A 21,461-nucleotide genomic window follows, 5' to 3' on the forward strand; every position below is an offset into this window, starting at 1 on the left:
ATGATTTGGAGGAAAATGTAGCTGGTCTGATTAGTAAGCTTGCGGACGACACAAAGGTTGGTGGAGTTGCAGATAGTGATGAGGAATGACAGAGGATACAGCAGGATATAGATCGGTTGGAGACTTGGGCGGAGAAATGGCAGATGGAGTTTAATCCGGACAAATGTGAGGTAATGCATTTTGGAAGATCTAATGCAGGTGGGAAGTATACAGTAAATGGCAGAACCCTTAGGAGTATTGACAGGCAGAGAGATCTGGGCGTACAGGTCCACAGGTCACTGAAAGTGGCAACGCAGGTGGATAAGGTAGTCAAGAAGGCATACGGCATGCTTGCCTTCATCGGTCGGGGCACAGAGTATAAAAATTGGCAAGTCATGCTGCAGCTGTACAGAACTTTAGTTAGGCCACACTTAGAATATTGCGTGCAATTCTGGTCGCCACACTACCAGAAGGACGTGGAGGCTTTGGAGAGGGTACAGAAGAGGTTTACCAGGATGCTGCCTGGTCTGGAGGGCATTAGCTATGAGGAGAGGTTGGATAAACTCGGATTGTTTTCACTGGAACGACGGAGGTGGAGGGGCGACATGATAGAGGTTTACAAAGTTATGAGCGGCATGGACAGAGTGGATAGTCAGAAGCTTTTTCCCAGGGTGGAAGAGTCAGTTACTAGGGGACATAGGTTTAAGGTGAGAGGGGCAAAGTTTAGAGGGGATGTGCGAGGCAAGTTCTTTACACAGAGGGTGGTGAATGCCTGGAACTTGTTGCCGGGGGAGGTGCTGGAAGCAGGTACGATAGCGACGTTTAAGAGGCATCTTGACAAATACATGAATAGGATGGGAATAGAGGGATACGGACCCCGGAAGTGCAGAAGGTTTTAGTTTAGGCAGGCATCAAGATCGGCTCAGGCTTGGAGGGCTGAATGGCCTGTTCCTGTGCTGTACTGTTCTTTGTTCTTCTTATGTGGGGCCTGGATAGAGTGGTTAGGAAGAACCTATTTCCTGTAGCAGAGAGGGCAATAAACAAGGAGCTTGGATTTAAAGTAATTGGCAGAAGGATTAGAGGAGAGTTGAGTAATGTTTTTCACCCAGAGGGTGATGGGGATCTAGAATTCACTGCCTGAAAGGATGGTGGAGGCAAAAACCCTCACGGTATTTTAAAAAGATACTTGGATATGCACTTCAAGTGCAGTAACTGACAGGGCTGGGACAAACTCTTGGAAAGTGGGATTAGGCTGCATCACTCTATCGAACCTTACAGACATGACAGTGCAGCTAGAATGGCCTTCTTCTGTGCCATACATTTTCTATGTTTTTCTGTCCACCTCTATAGTTACAGCCTCAGAAACTTCAACAAAGTTTGTTAGACATGACCTCCCTTTACAAATTCATGTTGGCTGTCTCTAATGGCACATGAAATGTAGTGCGATGAAGATGAATGTAACACACCGGACCCCTCCCCCTCCCCTGCCCACTCTCCCCACACCCCTCCTCTTCCCCCTTCACGCCCCCTGCCCACTCTACCCATGCCCCTACCCATCACACATCACCCCAGACACCATTCTCCTCACACCCACCCACCCAGTCTACCCACACCCCACCCCACCCCTCACACCCCCTGCCCACTCTCCCCACACCCCTCCTCCTCCTCCTCCCCCCCTCACACTCCCCCTTAATCCTCACACACCAACCCCCTCACATCCACCCACCTAGTCTACTCACAGCCCTCCCTTACATAGAACATAGAACAGTACAGCACAGTACAGGCCCTTAGGCCCACGATGTTGTGCCGAACCTTTAACCTACTCTAAGGTCAAACTACCTACATACCCTTCATTCTACTATCATCCATGTATCTATCCAAGAGTCGCTTAAATGTCCCTAATGTATCTGCTTCTAATACCACCGCTGGCAGTGCATTCCACGCACCCACCACTCTCTGTGTAAAGAACCTACCTCTGACATCTCCCCGAAACCTTCCTCCAATCACCTTAAAATTATGCCCCCTGGTGATAGCCCTTTCCGCCCTGGGAAAAAGTCTCTGGCTATCCACTCTATCTATGCCTCTCATCATCTTGTACACCTCTATCAAGTCACCTCTCATCCTTCTTCGCTCCAATGAGAAAAGCCCTAGCTCCCTCAACCTTTCTTCGTAAGACATGCCCTCCAGTCCAGGCAGCATCCTGGTAAATCTCCTCTGCACCCTCTCTAAAGCTTCCACAGCCTTCCTATAATGAAGCGACCAGAACTGAACACAATATTCCAAGTGTGGTCTAACCAGGGCTTTATAGAGCTGCAGCATAACCTCGCGGCTCTTAAACTCAATCCCCCTGTTAATGAAAGCCAACACACCATACGCCTTCTTAACAACCCTATCAACTTGGGTGGCAACTTTGAGCGATCTATGGACATGGACCCCAAGATCCCTCTGTCCCTCCACACTGCCAAGAATCCTGTCTTTAAGCCAAACAGGTCAAACGTGGGCAAGGAAACTGCCTGATTACCACCTACCGCCCTCCCCACCTCTGCCCCCGCTCAGCTGATGAGTCAGTACTTCTCCATGTTGAACAGCACTTGGAGGAAGCACTGAGGGTGGAAAGGGCGCAGAATGTACTCTGGGTGGGGGACTTCAATGTCCTTCACCGAGTGGCTCGGTAGCACCATTACTGACAAAGCTGGCTGAGTCCTAAAGGACATAGCTGCTAGACTGGGTCTGCAGCAGGTGGTGGGGGAACCAACAAGAAGGAAAAACATACTTGACCTCATCGTCACCAATCTGCCTGTCGCAGATGCACCTGTCCATGACAGTATTGGTAGGAGTGGCCACCGCACAGTCCTTATGGAGACAAAGTCCGGCCTTCACATTGAGTATACCCTCCATCATGTTTCAAACAGATCTAGCAATGCAAAACTGGGCAGCCATGAGACGTTGTGGACCATCAGCAGCAGCAGGATTGTACTCAACCACAATCTGTAATCTCATGGCCCAGCATATCCCCCACTCTACCATTACCTTCAAGCTAGGGGACCAACCCTGGTTCAATGAAGAGTGCAGGAGAGCATGCCAGGAGCAACAGCAGGCATACCTCAAAATGAGGTGTCAACCTGGTGAAGCTACAACACAGGACTACTTCCGTGCCAAACTGCGTAAGCAGCATGCGATCGACAGAGCTAAGCGATCCCATAACCAACGGATCAGAGCTAAGCTCTGCAGTCCTGCCACATCCAGTCATGAGTGGTAGTGGACAATTAAACAGCTAACTGGAAGAGGTGGCTCCACAATGACCTACCTTCAATCATAAGGTCAGAAGTGGGGATGTTCGCTGATGATTGCACAATGTTTAGCACCATTCATGACTCCTCAGCTTCTGAAGCTGTCTGTGTAGAAATGCAGCAAGACCTGGACAATATCAGCTTGGGCTGATAAGTGGCAAGTAACATTCGTGCCACACAAGTGCCAGGCAATGACCACCTCCAACAAGAGAGAGACTAACCATCTCCCCTTGACATTCAATGGCATTACCATCGCTGAATCCCCCACTATCAACATCCTGGGAGTTACTATTGACCAGAAACTGAACTGGAGTAGCCATTTAAAATACCGTGGCTACAACAGCAGGTCAGAGGCTAGGAATCCTGCAGTGAGTAACTCACCTCCTCACTCCCCAAAGCCTGTCCACCATCTACAAGGCACAAGTCAGGAGTGTGATGGAATACTGTCCACTTGCCTGGATGGGTGCAGCTCTAACAACACTCAAGAAGCTCGACACCATCCAGGACAAAGCAGCCTGCTTGATTGGCACCCCATTCACAAACATTCACTCCCTCCACCACCGACGCACAGTGGCAGCAGTGTGTACCATCTACAAGATGCACTGCAGCAACGCACCAAGGCTCCTTAGACAGCACCTTCCAAACCCGCGACCTCTACCAACTAGAAGGACAAGGGCAGCAAATGCACGGGAACACCACCACCTGCAAGTTCCCCTCCAAGTCACACACCATCCTGACTTGGAACTATATCGCTGTTCCTTCACTGTCGCTGGGTCAAAATCCTGGAACTCCCTTCCTAACAGCACTACCCCACATGGACCGCAGTGGTTTAAAAATGCAGGTCACCACCACCTTCTCAAGGGCAATTAGGGATGTGGAATAAATGCTGTCCTAGCCAGCGATGAGCACAACCCATAAATGAATAAAAAAATAAATAAACCCCTCACACTTCACCCCTCCACTTCCCCCAGCTCACTCCCTTCATCTCTACCTCCCCTTTCAGTGGACAATATTTACCTGATAGTTTTGTGGTTTGAGTTTCTGGAGTCCTTTGATGCAGAATCCGAACACTGAGAAGATGATGCAGAGGAGCAGAGTGATGAAGGTGAAGAGGGTGATGGGTTGGACTGGCCCTAGAAATAAAAGCACAAATTACTGCCAGAAACTGAGCTCACATCTGTCAGGAACTTTCAGCAGAATGAGTTGCATCTAAACCCAATTTACTCTCTTGGGGCTGGCTCAGTTCAGGGGGTCTCTGCGCCAGGGTCAGGAACCCTGGTCTTGGTTTGTCGAGGTAGGGGTGGATGGGATGGTCTCGGTCAGTTGGGGCCAGTGAGGGACAGGTGGGAGTCTAGTCTCGGTCTGTTATAGAAGGTCCATGGTCTTGGTATCTGTGGGGAAAATCACTGTCCGTAGCTGCAGGAACGATTCCTGTTGCTGTAATGAGCCACGTGCTGGGCTCAGCAGTTTCACGTGCTGAGCTCCTGGTCACTGTGCGCTGGTTCCAGGAGATCACTACATACCGAGACGCAGCACTGAGAAGAAGAGGAGCCAGAACATGCAGAGGATCGGTGCGATGATGACCTGGCCGATTGCAGCAGAGTGCAGCCGGTGGTTGAGTTTGGTGGGCAGGCAGGCGTAGTATATGTTGTATCGATCCACCAGGTGTTTCAGCAACATGTACAGCAACCCTGTGAATTCAACAGAGATTATCAGACAGCACAACAGACAGCACAGTCCTATAGAGAGAAAGAGGAAGAGAGAGAGGAAGAGTGGGGGGAGGGGAGGGAGAAAGTGTGTGGTAGGTAAGGAGGTAGAGTGCGGGGGGGAAGGTGGGAGGGAGGGAGTGGGGAGAGGGAAGGAGAGAGTGGTAGGGAGGGATGGTGTGTTGGGAGGAGAGAGGGAGAGTGTGGTGGGGAAGGAGAGGGTGGGGGGGGAGGGGGAGGGAGAGAGAGTGGGGGGGGAGGGGGAGGGAGAGAGAGTGGGGGGGGAGAGAGAGTGGAGGGGAGGGTGGTGGGGAAGGAGAGAGGGGGAAGGAGCAAGAAGAGAAGAGAGGGGGAGGGAGGGGGAAGAGAGGGGGTGGGAGGGGGAAGAGAGGGGGGGAGGGGGAAGAGAGCGGGGGGGAGGGGGAAGAGAGCGGGGGGGAGGGAGAGAGAGTGGGGGGGAGGGAGAGAGAGTGGGGGGAGGGAGAGAGAGTGGGGGGAGGGGGAAGAGAGCGGGGGGGAGGGAGAGAGAGCGGGGGGAGGGAGAGAGAGTGGGGGGGAGGGAGAGAGAGTGGGGGGGAGGGAGAGAGAGCGGGGGGGAGGGGGAGAGAGTGGGGGGGAGGGAGAGAGAGTGGGGGGAGGGAGAGAGTGGGGGGGAGGGGGAAGAGAGCGGGGGGGAGGGAGAGAGAGTGGGGGGAGGGAGAGAGAGTGGGGGGGAGGGAGAGAGAGTGGGGGGGAGGGAGAGAGAGTGGGGCGGAGAAGAGAGAGAGTGGGGGGGAGGGAGAGAGAGCGAGGAAGGGAAGAGAGAGAGTGGGGCGGGGAAGAAAGTGTGTGAGTGTGGGGGAGAGAGATCAAGCTATAACCATGTTTGGACCATCATCACCCAAGTGTAATGAGTCAAATAATGTGTGAAATACTCGAGATGGTGTTCAGTGCAGGGTGAGATCATTTCCCTGGATATTTAGGGCAGACAGTGGCGTAATGGTAATGTCACTTGTACGACCGAGGCGGGAGGAGTGCACTGTCTTTTCTAGTTCTACTTCTCCACAGGTCACAACATATATTTAAATGTTTACCCAGTTACCAATACGGTCAATCATAGACTTTACTCTTTATCCCAGAATAAAATACACCAACCAGGTTTCTTTAATAAACAACAAAATTATCAGTTTATTCTAAAACAAGACATAACCAGTAATGAAGCAAAGCATTAACACACAGATTGAAATATGAAAGTTCCCTGTTACCTTAGCCCCTCACACATACACATACAGGTTAACCGAAAATTAGAGATTTTTTGCTTCCAAGCTCTGTTACAAAAAGAATACTTTGGCCAAATACTTGCTAAATCTTTAAGAAAAAAAGAGAGGATACAGAAAGATGTCTGTTGTCTCTTTTTTAGTTTGGGGTCCCAAATACACATAGACAGCTGTCTCTGGGATCTTCCTAGAACAGTTCTTTTCTGGTGACGTTGAGGATCAGTTTGGTAGGCTTTCCAGAAGAAACAACAGGGGTTTCTGGCAGGATTTTCAGGATGAATGCACCATCAATTTCTCTATTTCTTACACTCGCGTCTAAGAGCTTCTCAAAGAGTTGGAAAAGCTGTCAGGCTTTTCAGAGATGGAAAAAGGCTGATCTGGGTTTTTTGCTTTGGCATAAGAACAGAAAGTACTGGAAATACTCAGCAGGTCTGGCAGCATCAGTGTAAAGAGAAGCGGAGTTAACATTTCAGGTCGGTGCCCCTTCATCAGTTCTGATGAAAGGTCACTGACCTGAAACGTTAACTCTGCTTCTCTCTCCGCAGATGCTGCCAAACCTGCTGAGTATTTCCAGCATTTTCTGTTTTTATTTCAGATTTCCAGCATCCGCAGTATTTTGCTTTTATTTTTTCTTTGACAAGTTGATTCTTAAACTTCTATCAGAACACTGACCAAACCCCAATACACTGTCCAAAGTAAAAATGTAATGACTGAGGCAGGAGGAGTGCACTGTTTGTTCTCGTTCCACTTCTCCACAGGTCACAACATATATTTAAATTTTCCCACTTAATGATACGGTCAATCATCTACTCTATCTTCCCCAGAATAAAACACACTAGCATGTTTCATTAATGAACAACAAAATTATCAGTTTATTATAAAACAAGTCTTAACCAGTGATGAAGTTTGACATTTTCAAGTTCCCTTTTTTACCTTAGCCCCCTCACACTCACACTCACACTAACACACACACTCACACTAACACTAACACTCACACTAACACACACACACACTCACACACACACTCACACACACACTAACACACACACTCACACTAACACACACACTCACACTCACACTCACACTAACACTAACACTCACACTAACACACACACTCACACTAACACACACACTCACACTCACACTCACACTCACACACACACTCACACTAACACACACCGGTTAACCAGAAAAATAAAAGGGATTTTTGTTCAGAGCTCTATTCAGAGTGTAGATGAACAGAGAGATCTTGGTGTCCAGGTACATAAATCCCTGAAGGTTGCTACCCAGGTTAATAGGGCTGTTAAGAAGGCATATGGTGTGTTAGCTTTTATTAGTAGGGGGATCGAGTTTCGGAGCCACGAGGTCATGCTGCAGCTGTACAAAACTCTGGTGAGACCGCACCTGGAGTAGTGCGTGCAGTTCTGGTCACCGCATTATAGGAAGGATGTGGAAGCTTTGGAAAGGGTGCAGAGGAGATTTACTAGGATGTTGCCTGGTATGGAGGGAAGGTCTTACGAGGAAAGGCTGAGGGACTTGAGGTTGTTTTCATTGGAGAGAAGGAGGAGAGGTGACTTAATAGAGACATATAAGATAATCAGAGGGTTAGATAGGGTGGATAGTGAGAGTCTTTTTCCTCGGATGGTGATGGCAAACACGAGGGGACATAGCTTTAAGTTGAGGGGTGATAGATATAGGACAGATGTCAGAGGTAGTTTATTTACTCAGAGTAGTAGGGGCGTGGAACGCCCTGCCTGCAACAGTAGTAGACTCGCCAACTTTAAGGGCATTTAGGTGGTCATTGGATAGACATATGGATGAAAATGGAATAGTGTAGGTCAGATGGTTTCACAGGTCGGCGCAACATCGAGGGCCGAAGGGCCTGTACTGCGCTGTAATGTTCTAATTCTAATTACAGACAAAAATACACTTGGGCTGAATACCTGCACATTTTTGAAGAAAACAGCAGATGAAATATGTTGTGTTCCAAAACTGGCATACTGTCTCGCCTCCAAGTACCTGTAAATGGTCACTAGGATTTTTTAAGAACAGTACTTTTCAGGCAGCGTTGAGAATTAATTTAGCAGGTTTTTCCTCAAAGACAGGCGATGAGATGAGTTGACACAGTGGACTTTTCAGGGTCTTTTAGAGAGGTGCTGGAAAGCTGAGCTGGGTTGTGGTCTTCCCCCCCCTTCCTTGGGAATTCCTCCTTCTGCAGGCTTGACTCTTCAAACATTCAGCAGGAATCTGGTCTCTTTCTCCCTGACACTTCTTCAGCAGCAGGCACTAACTTTATCTCATTCCAGAAGGTAAACAGTGACACTACAATCAAAAGCTTGCGAACTTTCTGTCTCTCCGGTGCACACTGCTGCTCCCGGGCTTGTTCTGTCAAGGGCCGTACAACTGTCACTTCTCTGTCCTCATCTTCGCCAGTTACCAAGGTTTCTGTTCTATTTTTGATTTGAGTCATGTGACAACCAGTAAATGCTGTTGCCAAACCAGTTCTTTCAGTGTCCTCTTGATGACCCTCTTGAAAAAAAAACTGGTCCAACATTTGTTCAGTTTGACTATAAATTCCTCAAAAAATATTTTTAACAAAAACAGAATCACGTTCCTAACAAACCCAGAAACAATCTCAAGAGTCAAGCCTCCTGACCCCTATAAGTCTTGATCTGTCACTTCTCTGTAAATATCTTCTCCAAGTCAAAAAGCCCCTGCTGGGTATTTATCTGAAGACAGATGACTTCCGGTAAGGGTTGTTTACAAACCAACTCCAAAAGACCTTCCAATGATCCCTGTGAAAAAACATCCATGGAATCCTTTTCAGTTTTCCCAAATAAAACAATGTCCATAATTCTAAAACATGAGTCCTCAAAAAAAACTTAACAAAAAATATAAAAGCACTGTCATTTTCAAATGTGTTTCATTACAAAGAGTGAGAAAACAAAAGATTAAAAATATTTAAAAACACATTTTCACACTCATACTCATTCACTGTCGCTAATACAGTTCTGCTTTGTACCATCTTTGCACTCAGATAGCTCAAAGCAAAGTTAAATCCTAGACAAAGTATCTGCAATTAATTTTTTTCCCTCCATGTGGATAATCTTTAACTGATAAGGTTGCAATAGTAAACTCCATTGGAATAGTCTGGCATTCTGGTTTTTGAATTTTTCCACAAAGGCCAGGGAGTTATGATCAGTATATACCAGTGTCTCTCTGTAGTCGTGGCGGACATAGATCTCAAAATGCTTAAGAGCTAGTAATAAGCCCAAGGTTTCTTTTTCCACTGTTGAATATCTCTTTTGATGTCGATTTAGCTTTTCGGAAAAGTATCACACTGGCCTTTCTATGCCCAATTCATCGTCTTGTAACAGGACTGCACTGACCATCCCCACCGCACCCCAGGTCACTAACATCAATTACTACCTTGAAGGGCTTAGTGAAATTTGGAGCAGCCAACACTGGGTCATTGATCAAGATGGCTTTCAGCCTGTCAAAAGATGCTTGGCACTCCCCTGACCACACTACCTTGGTTTTCTTTTTTTGTAGTAAATCTGTCAGTGCAGCAGCTATAGTACTAAAATTTGGTACAAACGTGCGGTGGAAAGCACACATCCCAAAAAACCTCATGATTTCTCACTTAGTCCTGGGGTGGGGAACACAACCAATGCTTGTACTTTCATTGTTCATGGCAACAAAAAGTATAGAAGCACCGTCATAATACACTCAACTAGTAATCTAGATGCCCAGGCTAATGCCCGGTGGGACACAGGTTCAAATCCCTCCACAGCAATTGGTGGAATTTAATTAACTGAATTTATTAATTAATTGAATTCAATAAAAATTATGGAATTGAATGCTATGGAACTATCGTCAATTGTCATTAAAAAAAAATATCTGGTTCACTAATGTCCTTTAGGGAAGGAAATCTGCTGTCCTTACCTGGTCTGGCCGACGTGATCCCAGACCTACAGCAATATGGTTGTCTCTTAACTGCTCTCTGAAATGGCCGAGCAAGCCACTCAGTTGTCAAAGGTAATTCGGGATGAGCAGCAAATGCTGGCCTTGCTAGCGATGCCCACATTTCAAGAAAGAATTTTTAAAAATTGGATCTCTACACAATTCACAAAGTGTTAAGAAATAAAGCAAATAGAAGCATAAATTCAGCTTAATGTGTCTGATATAGTGGTCATTGACGAGACCTAGCTACAAGCTGGGCATGATTGGGAGCAAAATATTCCAGGCTATAGGATCAGGAAAATTGGGAAAGGAGGAGGAAGAGTAATCCTGTTACGACACAAAGCAAGTTGACATTCTTAAAAGCTAGTGGACAGGTTCAAAAAAACAATTTGCATTTATTAAGCAACTTTAGCATAGTAAAACATCCCAAGGCACTTCACAGGAGCATTATCAAATAAAATTTGACACAGAACCATATAATGAGATATTAGGACAGATACTCTAAAAGCTGGAGAAGATTACAGAGATAGGGAGGGGCGAGGCAATGGAGGGATTTGAAAACAAGGATGAGAATTTTAAAATTGAGGTATTGTTTGACAGGAGCCAATTTAGCTCAGCGAGCGCAGGGTTGATAGCGGAACAGGACTTGGTGCGAGTTAAGACATGAGCAGCAGAGTTTGTGTGATGGAATAGTCAGGTCTAGAGGTAACAAAGGCTTGGATGAAGGTTTCAGCAGCAGATTAGCTGAGGCAAGGGTGATGTTGTGGAAGGGGAAATAGGTGGTTTTGGTGATGGTGTGAATATGTGGTTGAAATCTCATCTCAGGTCAAATTTGACAGCAAGGTAGCCAACAGTCTGGTTTGGCCTCAGGGATGGAGTCAGTAGCTAGGGATCTGAGCTTTTGGTGGGGCCAAAGACAATGATTTCAGTCTTCCCAGTATTTAATTGGAAGACATTTCTGCTCATCCAGTACTAGATGTCAGGCAATCAGTCTGATAATTTAGACAGTGAAGGGGTCGAGATAGGTGAAAAGATAATTTAAAAGGCTAATGGAATGTCGGCCTTTATCGCGAGGGGCTGGAATACAAAGTGGAAGAATTCATGCTTCAGTTATTGGCAGATGTCCAAAGGGACCTGGGAGTCACTAAAAGCTAGCATGTAGGTGCAGCAAGCAATTAGGAAGGCAAGTGGTATGTTGGCCTTTATCACAAGGGGTTTTTGGTACAAAAGTAAAGAAGTCTTACTGCAATTGTATAGAGACCACACCTGGAATATTGTGTACAGTTTTGGTCACCTCATCTAAGAAGGGATATACTTGTCATAGAGGGAGTGCAATGGAGGTTCACCAGACTAATCCCTGGGATGGCAGGATTATGAGGAGAGATTGAGGAAACTGGTCCTGTATTCTCTACAGCTTCGAAGAATGAGAGGTGATCTCATTGAAACTTACAAAATTCTTACAGGGCGTGACAGAGTGGCTGTAGGTAGGATGTTTCCCCTGGCTGGTGAGTCTAGAACCAAAGGACACAGTCTCAGAATAAGGGGGAGGCCATTTAAGACTGAGATGAGGAGGAATTTCTTCACTCAGAGGGTGGTGAATCATTGGAATTCTCTATCCCAGAGGGCCGGGGAAGCTCAATCATTGAGCATGTTCAAGACAGAAATCGATAGATATCATTAGCGATAGTCAGCACGGTTTTGTGACGGGTAGGTCGTGCCTCACAAACCTTATTGAGTTTTTCGAGAAGGTGACCAAACAGGTGGATGAGGGTAAAGCAGTGGATGTGGTGTATATGGATTTCAGTAAGGCGTTTGATAAGGTTCCCCATGGTAGGCTATTGCAGAAAATACAGAAGTATGGGGTTGAAGGTGATTTAGAGCTTTGGATCAGAAATTGGCTAGCTGAAAGAAGACAGAGGGTGGTGGTTGATGGCAAATGTTCATCCTGGAGTTTAGTTACTAGTGGTGTACCGCAAGGATCTGTTTTGGGGCCACTGCTGTTTGTCATTTTTATAAATGACCTGGAAGAGGGTGTAGAAGGGTGGGTTAGTAAATTTGCGGATGACACTAAGGTCGGTGGAGTTGTGGATAGTGCCGAAGGATGTTGTAGGGTACAGAGGGACATAGATAGGCTGCAGAGCTGGGCTGAGAGATGGCAAATGGAATTTAATGCGGAAAAGTGCGAGGTGATTCACTTTGGAAGGAGTAACAGCAATGCAGAGTACTGGGCTAATGGGAAGATTCTTGGTAGTGTAGATGAACAGAGAGATCTTGGTGTCCAGGTGCATAAATCCCTGAAGGTTGCTACCCAGGTTAATAGGGCTGTTAAGAAGGCATATGGTGTGTTAGCTTTTATTAGTAGGGGGATCGGGTTTCGGAGCCACGAGGTCATGCTGCAGCTGTACAAAACTCTGGTGAGACCGCACCTGGAGTATTGCGTGCAGTTCTGGTCACCGCATTATAGGAAGGATGTGGAAGCTATGGAAAGGGTGTAGAGGAGATTTACTAGGATGTTGCCTGGTATGGAGGGAAGGTCTTACGAGGAAAGGCTGAGGGACTTGAGGTTGTTTTCGTTGGAGAGAAGGAGGAGGAGAGGTGACTTAATAGAGACATATAAGATAATCAGAGGGTTAGATAGGGTGGATAGTGAGAGTCTTTTTCCTCGGATGGTGATGGCAAACACGAGGGTACATAGCTTGAAGTTGAGGGGTGATAGATATAGGATAGATGTCAGAGGTAGTTTCTTTACTCAGAGAGTAGTAGGGGCGTGGAACGTCCTGCCTGCAACAGTAGTAGACTCGCCAACTTTAAGGGCATTTAAGTGGTCATTGGATAGACATATGGATGAAAATGGAATAGTGTAGGTCAGATGGTTTCACAGGTCGGCGCAACATCGAGGGCCGAAGGGCCTGTACTGCGCTGTAATGTTCTAATTCTAATTCTAATACTAATGACATCAAGGGATACAGGGATAACGCGGGAAAGTGGCGTTGGGGTAGATGGTCGGCCATGATCTAATTGAATGGCGGAGCAGGTTCAACGGGCTGAATGGCCTACTGCTGCTCCTGTGTTCCTATGTTCCTATTCAGACCTCTGGTTAGACTTCATCTGGAGTGACTGCATTCAGTTGTGGGCACCGCAACTCAGGAAGGATACATTGGCCTTGGAGGGGCACATGTAATGCCGTTATTCGGGATTTGTTTAGCTGATTACTCACAGAACACAGTTAGTCAGAGACACTCACCAAAGGGAACGATAATCGGACACGTGATGCTGTACGTCATGACAACAGCAAATATACACATAGTCCAGGCGTACTCCAAACCAAACTGATATTCGTAGGCCTGATTCTAGAGAGAGAGAGAGAGAGAGAGAGTGGGGGGGGGGGGGGGGTTGAAAAAAAGAGTGAGCAAGCATTTGGAGACAAAACGCATTCAATATTCACAATCCTCAGACCCCCACCAATTAAAAGACAGGTCCCTCGGAACGGAGGACATGGGAATTCCCTACATACGCAGTCTCAGCACTAACCCCTTCCCCTCCAGCCCCCAAGACAGTAAAGATACACACAGACTGAACCTTGCCAGATAGGGGGGACTGTATACTGTGCCTTTACAAATTTTTTCTGAGGCCTTTACCTTTTTCACATGAATCTGCTCAGCCTTTGATTTAGCGAAAGCAAGACGTGCTGTATACACCAGCAGTCCCGGGATTCGCAGCAGCTCCATCGCTGTACCAATCAAACTGGATGTTATCACGTAGTTAACAAAGAAAGCTCCATTATCTGGGAGAAAGACACATCTACAACAGAAGAAAACGAGTAATTCATAATGGGAAACGTAGCCCTCGGAGTGCGTTACAGACTGGAATCTTAATCAAGGGGGTTTATTTACAGAATAACAGATACCCAGCAGTGAGTTCGAGGCTGGTGTCTTATCGAAGGGGTTTACATATAGAATAACAGACACCTGGGATGAGTTACAGGCTGGAGTATAATCAGGGGGTGAGTTCAGGTAGTTTATGTATAGAACTAATACCTAGGTGCGAATTGAGGGAATGGTAGCATACTGGTAATATTATTGGACTAGTAATCCAAAAGGCTATGGGTTCAAATCCCACATTGGTAGCTGGGGAAATTTAAATTCAATTAGTTAAATACATCTGGCATAAAAAGCTAGTATCAGGATTTTTTTTTCATTTCATGGGATGTGGGTATTGCTGGCTAGGCCAGCATTTGTTGCCCATCCCTAACTGCCCTTGACAACTATGGCTGCTCCAGTTCAGTTTCTGGTCAATGGTAATCCCCAAGATGTTGATAGTGATGGTTTTAACAATTGTAATGCGGTTGAATGTCAAAGGGTGATGTTAGATTCTGTCTTGTTGGATTGTCATTGCCTGGCAGTTGTGTGGCATGAATGGCCATGAAACCAGTATATTGTTGTAAACACTCATCTGGTTCACTAATGTCCTTCAGGGAAGGTAATCTGCCATCCTTACTTGGTCTGGCTTACATGTGTCTTGAGATCCACAGCAATGCGGTCGACTCTTCCCTATCCTCTAAAATGGCCAAGCAAGCCACTCAGTTGTATCAAACTGCTATGAAAAGTCAAAGAATTAAACCTGACAGACTACCAGGCATCGACCGAGGCACTAGATATGACAAAGGCACACCCTATCCAGTAAACCCTACACACTGGGAACGTGCCAAAACTGGGAAAGCTGTCCCACAAAGTAGTCAAGCAATAGCCTGAAACAGTCATACTCAGTGAACCATACCTTACAGTCAATGATCCAGAGTCCTCCATCACCATCCCTGGGTATGTCCTGTCCCAGCATTACTGGCAAGGCCAGCATTTATTGCCCATCACTAATTGCCCTCGAGAAGATGGTAAAGATCCACCTTCTTGAACCACTGCATTCCATAAGGTGTATGCACACCCATGATGCTGTTCCAGGAGACCCAACGACAGGCTTTGGAGAGTCAGGAGGTGAGTTTGTCACCGCAGAATTCCTCGTTTCTGATCTGCTGTTGTAGCTGCAGTATTTATATGGTTGGTCCAGTACAGTTTCTGGTCAATGGTAAACCCCAGGATGTTGATGGTGGGGGATTCAGTGATGCTTATACTGGTGAACATCAAGGGGAGATAGTTAGATTCTCACTTGTTGGAGATGGTCATTGCCTCCTACTTGTGTGGCATGAATGTTATTTACCATTTATCAGACCAAACCTGAATGTTGTCCTGGGCTTGCTGCATGTGGACACAGACTGCTTCAGTATCTGAGGAGTCGCAAATGGTGCTGAATGCAGTGCAATCATCAGTGAACATCCCCACTTCTAACCTCATGTTCGAGGGAAGATCACTGATGAAGCAGCCGAAGATGGTTGGATCTAGGATACTACCCTGAGGAAAGCCTGCAGTGATGTCCTGGGCTGAGATGTTTGTCCTCCAACAACCACAACCATCTTCCTTTGTGCTCGGTATGACTCAAACCAGTGGAAAGTTTTCCCCTAATTCCCATCGACTTCAACTGTAACTAGGGCTCCTAATGCCACGCTTGGTCAAATGCTGCCTTGATGTCAAAGGCAGTCACTCTCACCTCACCTCTGGAATTCAGCTGTGTGAAAAAGTCTTTCCTCAAGTCGCCATTGTTTCTTTTGCCAATTAGCTTAAATCTGTGCCCTCTCATTATTGATCCGTTCACGAGTGGGAACAATTTCTCCCTATCTGTCCAGACCCCTCATGATTTTGAATACCTCTATCAAATCTCCTCTCAGCCTTCTCCTCCAAGGAAAACAGTCCCAACTTCTCCAATCTATCCTCGTAAATGAAGTTCCTCATCCCTGGAACCATACTCGTGAATATTTTCTGAACTCTCTTTAATGCCTTCACATTTTTCCTAAAGTGCAGTGCCCAAAATTGGACGCAATACTCCATTTGAGGCCAAACCAGTGTTTTATACAGGTTTACCATAACCTCCTTGCTCTTGTACTCTATGCCCCTATTAATAAAGCCCAGGATTTAATAAAACTGCAGGCTGACAAGTCCCCAGGTCCTGATGGACTTCATCCTAGGGTGTTAAAAGAAGTGGCGAGTGAGATAGTTGATGCATTAGTTTTAATTTTCCAAAATTCCCTAGATTCAGGGAAGGTTCCATTAGATTGGAAAATAGCGAATGTAACTCCTTTATTCAAAAAGGGAGACAGAAAGCAGGAAACTACAGGTCAGTTAGCTTAACATCTGTCTTAGGGAAAATGTTAGAAGCCATTATTAAAAATGTTATAGCAGGGTATTTAGAAAAAAATAAAGATAATCAGGCAGAGTCAGCATGGTTTTGTGAAAGGGAAATCATGTTTAACTAATTTGTTGGAGTTCTTTGAGGGAGTTACATGTGCTGTGGATAAAGGGGAACCGGTGGATGTACTGTACCTAGATTTCCAGAAGGCATTTGATAAGGTACCACATCAAAGTTTATTGCAGAAAATAAAAGCTCATGGTGTAGGGGGTAACATATTGGCATGGATAGAAGATTGGCTAGCTAACAGAAAACAGAGAGTAGGCATAAATGGGTCATTTTCTGGTTGGCAAGATGTAACGAGTGGTGTGCCACAGGGATCTGTACTGGGGCCTCAACTTTTTACAATTTATATCATAGAGTCGTGGAGTTATACAGCACAGAAACAGGCCCTTCGGCCCATCGTGTCTGTGCTGGCCATCCAGCACCCAACTATTCTAATCCCATATTCCTGCACTTGGCCCATAGCCTTGTATGCTATGGCATTTCAAGTGCTCATCTAAATACTTCTTAAATGTTGTGAAGGTTCCTGCCTCCACCACCCTTCAGGCAGCGCATTCCAGATTCCAACCACCCTCTGGGTGAAAATTGTTTTCCTCAAATCCCCCCTAAACCTCCTGCCCCATACCCTAAATCTATGCCCTCTGGTTCTTGACCCCTCCGCTAAGGGAAAAAGTTTCTTCCTATCTAACCTATCAATGCCCCTCATAATCTTGTACACCTCAATTATGTCCCCCCTCAGCCTTCTCTGCTCTAAGGAAAACAAACCTAGCCTTTTCATCCTCTCTTCATAGCTGAAATGCTCCAGCCCAGGCAACTTCCTGGTGAATATCCTCTGCATCCTCTCCAGTGCAATCACATCCTTCCTATAGTGTGGTGCCCAGAACTGTACACAGTACTCCAGCTGTGGCCTAACTAGCGTTTTATACAGCTCCATCATAACCTCCCTGCTCTTATATTTTATGCCTCGGCTACTAAAGGCAAGTATCCCATATGCCTTCCTAACCACCTTATCTACCTGTGCTGCTGCCTTCAGTGATCTATGGACAAGTACACCAAGGTCCCTCTGACCCTCTGTACTTCCTAGGGTCCTACCATCCATTGTATATTCCCTTGCCTTGTTAGTCCTCCCAAACTGCATCATCTCACACTTTTCAGGATTATATTCCATTTGCCACTGCTCCGCCCATCTTACCAGCCCATCTATATCATCCTGTAATCTAAGGCTTTCCTCCTCACTATTTACGACACCACCAATTTTCGTGTCATCTGCAAACCTACTAATCATACCTCCTATATTCACGTCTAAATCATTAATGTACACTACAAACAGCAAGGGTCCCAGCACCGATCCCTGTGGTACACCACTGGTCACAGGCTTCTAATCGGAAAAACAAAACCTCGACCATCACCCTCTGCCTCCTGCCACTAAGCCAATTTTGGATCCAATTTGCCAAATTGCCCTGGATCCCATGGGCTCTTACTTTCTTAACCAATCTTCCATGCGGGACCTTATCAAAAGCCTTACTGAAGTCCATGTAAACTACATCTCCTGCTTTACCCTCATCGACACATCTAGCTACCGCCTCGAAAAATTCAATCAAGTTAGTTAGACACGAACTCCCCCTGACAAAGCCACGCTGACTATTACTGATTAATCCCTGCCTCTCCAAGTGGAGATTAATCCTGTCCCTCAGACTTGAATGGTATGTTGCCTCCCTGGTGCTAGGGTCAAGGATCACATGGAGCGGCTGCAGGACATTTTGAAGGGGGAGGGTGAACAGCCAGAGGTTGTGGTACACATTGGTATCCTCCTCACTATTTATGACACCACCAATTTTCGTGTCATCTGCGAACTTACTGATCATACCTCCCATATTCACATCTAAATCATTAATGTATACTACAAACAGCAAGGGACCCAGAACCGATCCCTGCGGTACACCAGTGGTCACAGGCTTCCACTCGCAAAAACAACCCTCGACCATTACCCTCTGCCTCCTGCCACTAAGCCAATTTTGGATCCAAATTTCCCTGGATCCCATGGGCTCTATTTTCTTAACCAATCTCCCATGCGGGACCTTATCAAAAGCCTAACTGAAGTCCATGTAGACTACATCAACTGCTTTACCCTCATCTACACATCTCGTCACTGCCTCAAAAAATTCAATCAAGTTAGTTAGACATGATCTCCCCCTGACAAAGCCATGCTATCCCTGATTAATCCCTGCCTCTCCAAGTGGTGATTCTGTCCCTCAGAATTGTAACCAATAGTTTCCCAACCACTGATGTTAGACTCACCGGCCTGTAATTACCTGGTTTATCCCTGCTACCCTGCTTGAATAATGGTACCACACTTGCTGTCCTCCAGTCCTCTGGCTCCTCTCCTGTGGCCAGACAGGATTTGAAAATTTGTGTCAGAGCCCCTGCAATCTGCTCCCTTGCCTCACATAACAGCCTGGGATACATCTCATCTGGGCTGGAGATTTATCCACTTTTAAGCCCGGTAAAAGAGCTAATACTTCCTCCCTTTCAATGTTAATTTGTTCAAGTATATCACAATCCCCCTCCCAGATCGCTACACCTACATCGTCCTTCTCCATAGTGAACACAGATGAAAAGAACTATTACTAAGGCCAGTAAGACTAAGAGGAAGAGCAGGCAGGGAGATGTTGCGGAGAACAGCAGGACGTGGTCTGAAGAGAATTTGTTTCAATGCAAGAAGTATAACAGGTAAGACAGATGAACTTGGAACTATGATGTTGTTGCTATTACAGAGACTTGCTTGAGGGAAGGACAGGATTGGCAGCTAAATGTTCCAGGATTTAGAAGCTTCAGGCGGGATAGAGGGGGATGTAAAAGGGGTGGGGGTGTTGCATTACTGGTTAAGGAGAATATCACAGCTGTACTGCGGGAGGACACCTCGGAGGGGTCATGCAGCGAGGCAATATGGGTGGAGCTCAGGAATAGGAAGGGTGCAGTCACTGTGTTGGGGGTTTACTACAGGCCTCCCAACAGCCAGCGGGAGGTAGAGGAGCAGAAATGTAGACAGATTTTGGAAAGATGTAAAGGTAACAGGGTTGTAGTGGTGGGTGATTTTAACTTCCCCTATATTGACTGGGACTCACTTAAAGCTAGGGGCTTCGATGGGGCAGGATTTGTAAGGAGCATCCAGGAAGGCTTCTTGAAACAATACGTAGATAGTCCAACTAGGGATGGGGCCGTACTGGACTTGGTATCGGGGAATGAGCCCGGCCAGGTGGTCGAAGTTTCAGTAGGGGAGCATTTCGGGAACAGTTACCATAATTCCATAAGTTTTAAGGTACTTGTGGATAAGGATAAGAGTAGTCCTCGGGTGAAGGTGCTAAATTGGGGGAAGGCTAATTATAACAATATTAGGCAGGAACTGAAGAGTTTAGATTGGGGACGGCTGTTTGTGGGTAAATCAACATCTGACATGTGGGAGTCTTTCAAACGTCAGTTGATTAGAATCCAGGACCAGCATGTTCCTGTGAGGAAGAAGGATAAGTTTGGCAAGTTTCGGGAACCTTGGATAACGCGGGATATTGTGAGCCTCGTCAAAAAGAAAAAGGAAGCCACACTACCAGAAGGACGTGGAGGCTTTGGAGAGGGTACAGAGGAGGTTTACCAGGATGTTGCCTGGTCTGGAGGGCATTAGCTATGAGGAGAGGTTGGAAAAACTAGGATTGTTTTCACTGGAATGACGGAGGTGGAGGGGCGACATGATAGAGGTTTACAAAGTTATGAGCGGCATGGACAGAGTGGATAGTCAGAAGCTTTTTCCCAGGGTGGAAGAGTCAGTTACTAGTGGACATAGGTTTAAGGTGCGAGGGGCAAAGTTTAGAGGGGATGTGCGAGGCAGGTTTTTTACACAGAGGGTGGTGAGTGCCTGGAACTTGCTGCCAGGGGAGGTGGTGGAAGCAGATACGATAGCGACGTTTAAGAGACATCTTGACAAATACATGAATAGGATGGGAATAGAGGGATATGGGCCCCGGAAGTGCAGAAGGTGTTAGTTTAGGCAGGCATCAAGATCGGCGCAGGCTTGGAGGGCCGAATGGCCTGTTCCTGTGCTGTACTGTTCTTTGTTCGTAAGGGCTGAAAGGCTAGGAACAGACGAATCCCTTGAGAAATATAAAGACAGTAGGAAGGAACTTAAGTAAGGATTCAGGTGGGCTAAAAGGGGTTATGGGAAGTCATTGGCAAACAGGATTAAGGAAAATCCCAAGGCTTTTTATACGTATATAAAGAGCAAGAGGGTAACCAGGGAAAGGGTTGGCCCACTCAAGGATAGAGAAGGGAATCTATCTGTGGAGCCAGAGGAAATGGGCGCGGTACTAAATGAGTACTTTGCATCAGTATTCACCAAGGAGAAGGACTTGGTGGATGATGAGCCTCGGGAAGGGAGTGTAGATAGTCTCAGTCATCTCATTATCAAAAAGGAGGAGGTGTTGGGTGTCTTGCAAAGCATTAAGGTAGATAAGTCCCCAGGGCCTGATGGGATCTACCCCAGAATACTGAGGGAGGCAAGGGAAGAAATTGCTGGGGCCTTGACAGAAATCTTTGCATCCTCATTGGCTACAGGTGAGGTCCCAGAGGACTGGAGAATAGCCAATGTTGTTCCTTTGTTTAAGAAGGGTAGCAAGGATAATCCAGGAAATTTTTGGCCGGTGAGCCTTACGCCAGTGGTAGGGAAATTATTAGAGAGGATTCTTCGGGACAGGATTTACTCCCATTTGGAAACAAACAAACTTATTAGCAAGAGGCAGCATTGGTTTGTGAAGGGGAGGTCGTGTCTCACTAATTTGATTAAGTTTTTTGAGGAAGTGACAAAGATGATTGATGAAGGAAGGGCAGTGGATGTTATCTATATGGACTTCAGTAAAGCCTTTGACAAGGTCCCTCATGGCAGACTGGTACAAAAGGTGAAGTCACATGGGATCAGAGGGGAG

The 21,461-nt window shown here is 46.4% G+C and overlaps 1 protein-coding gene across 1 annotated transcript in view; it reads right to left on the minus strand.

Annotated features, from left to right (window-relative positions):
* Positions 1 to 21,461, minus strand: part of tmem63c (transmembrane protein 63C) — a 191,600-nt gene that overhangs the window by 31,612 nt on the left and 138,527 nt on the right. Inside the window, exons 16-19 of the mRNA XM_068038420.1 lie at positions 13,833 to 13,995; positions 13,439 to 13,544; positions 4,793 to 4,960; positions 4,287 to 4,402 (exon numbers count right to left, since the gene is read on the minus strand). Coding sequence (XP_067894521.1) covers positions 4,287 to 4,402; positions 4,793 to 4,960; positions 13,439 to 13,544; positions 13,833 to 13,995 — 553 coding nt within the window. The remainder of the gene's footprint in view (positions 1 to 4,286; positions 4,403 to 4,792; positions 4,961 to 13,438; positions 13,545 to 13,832; positions 13,996 to 21,461) is intronic.

The sequence above is a fragment of the Heterodontus francisci genome, chromosome 9 (assembly GCF_036365525.1).
Source record: "Heterodontus francisci isolate sHetFra1 chromosome 9, sHetFra1.hap1, whole genome shotgun sequence".
Taxonomy (NCBI): domain Eukaryota; kingdom Metazoa; phylum Chordata; class Chondrichthyes; order Heterodontiformes; family Heterodontidae; genus Heterodontus; species Heterodontus francisci.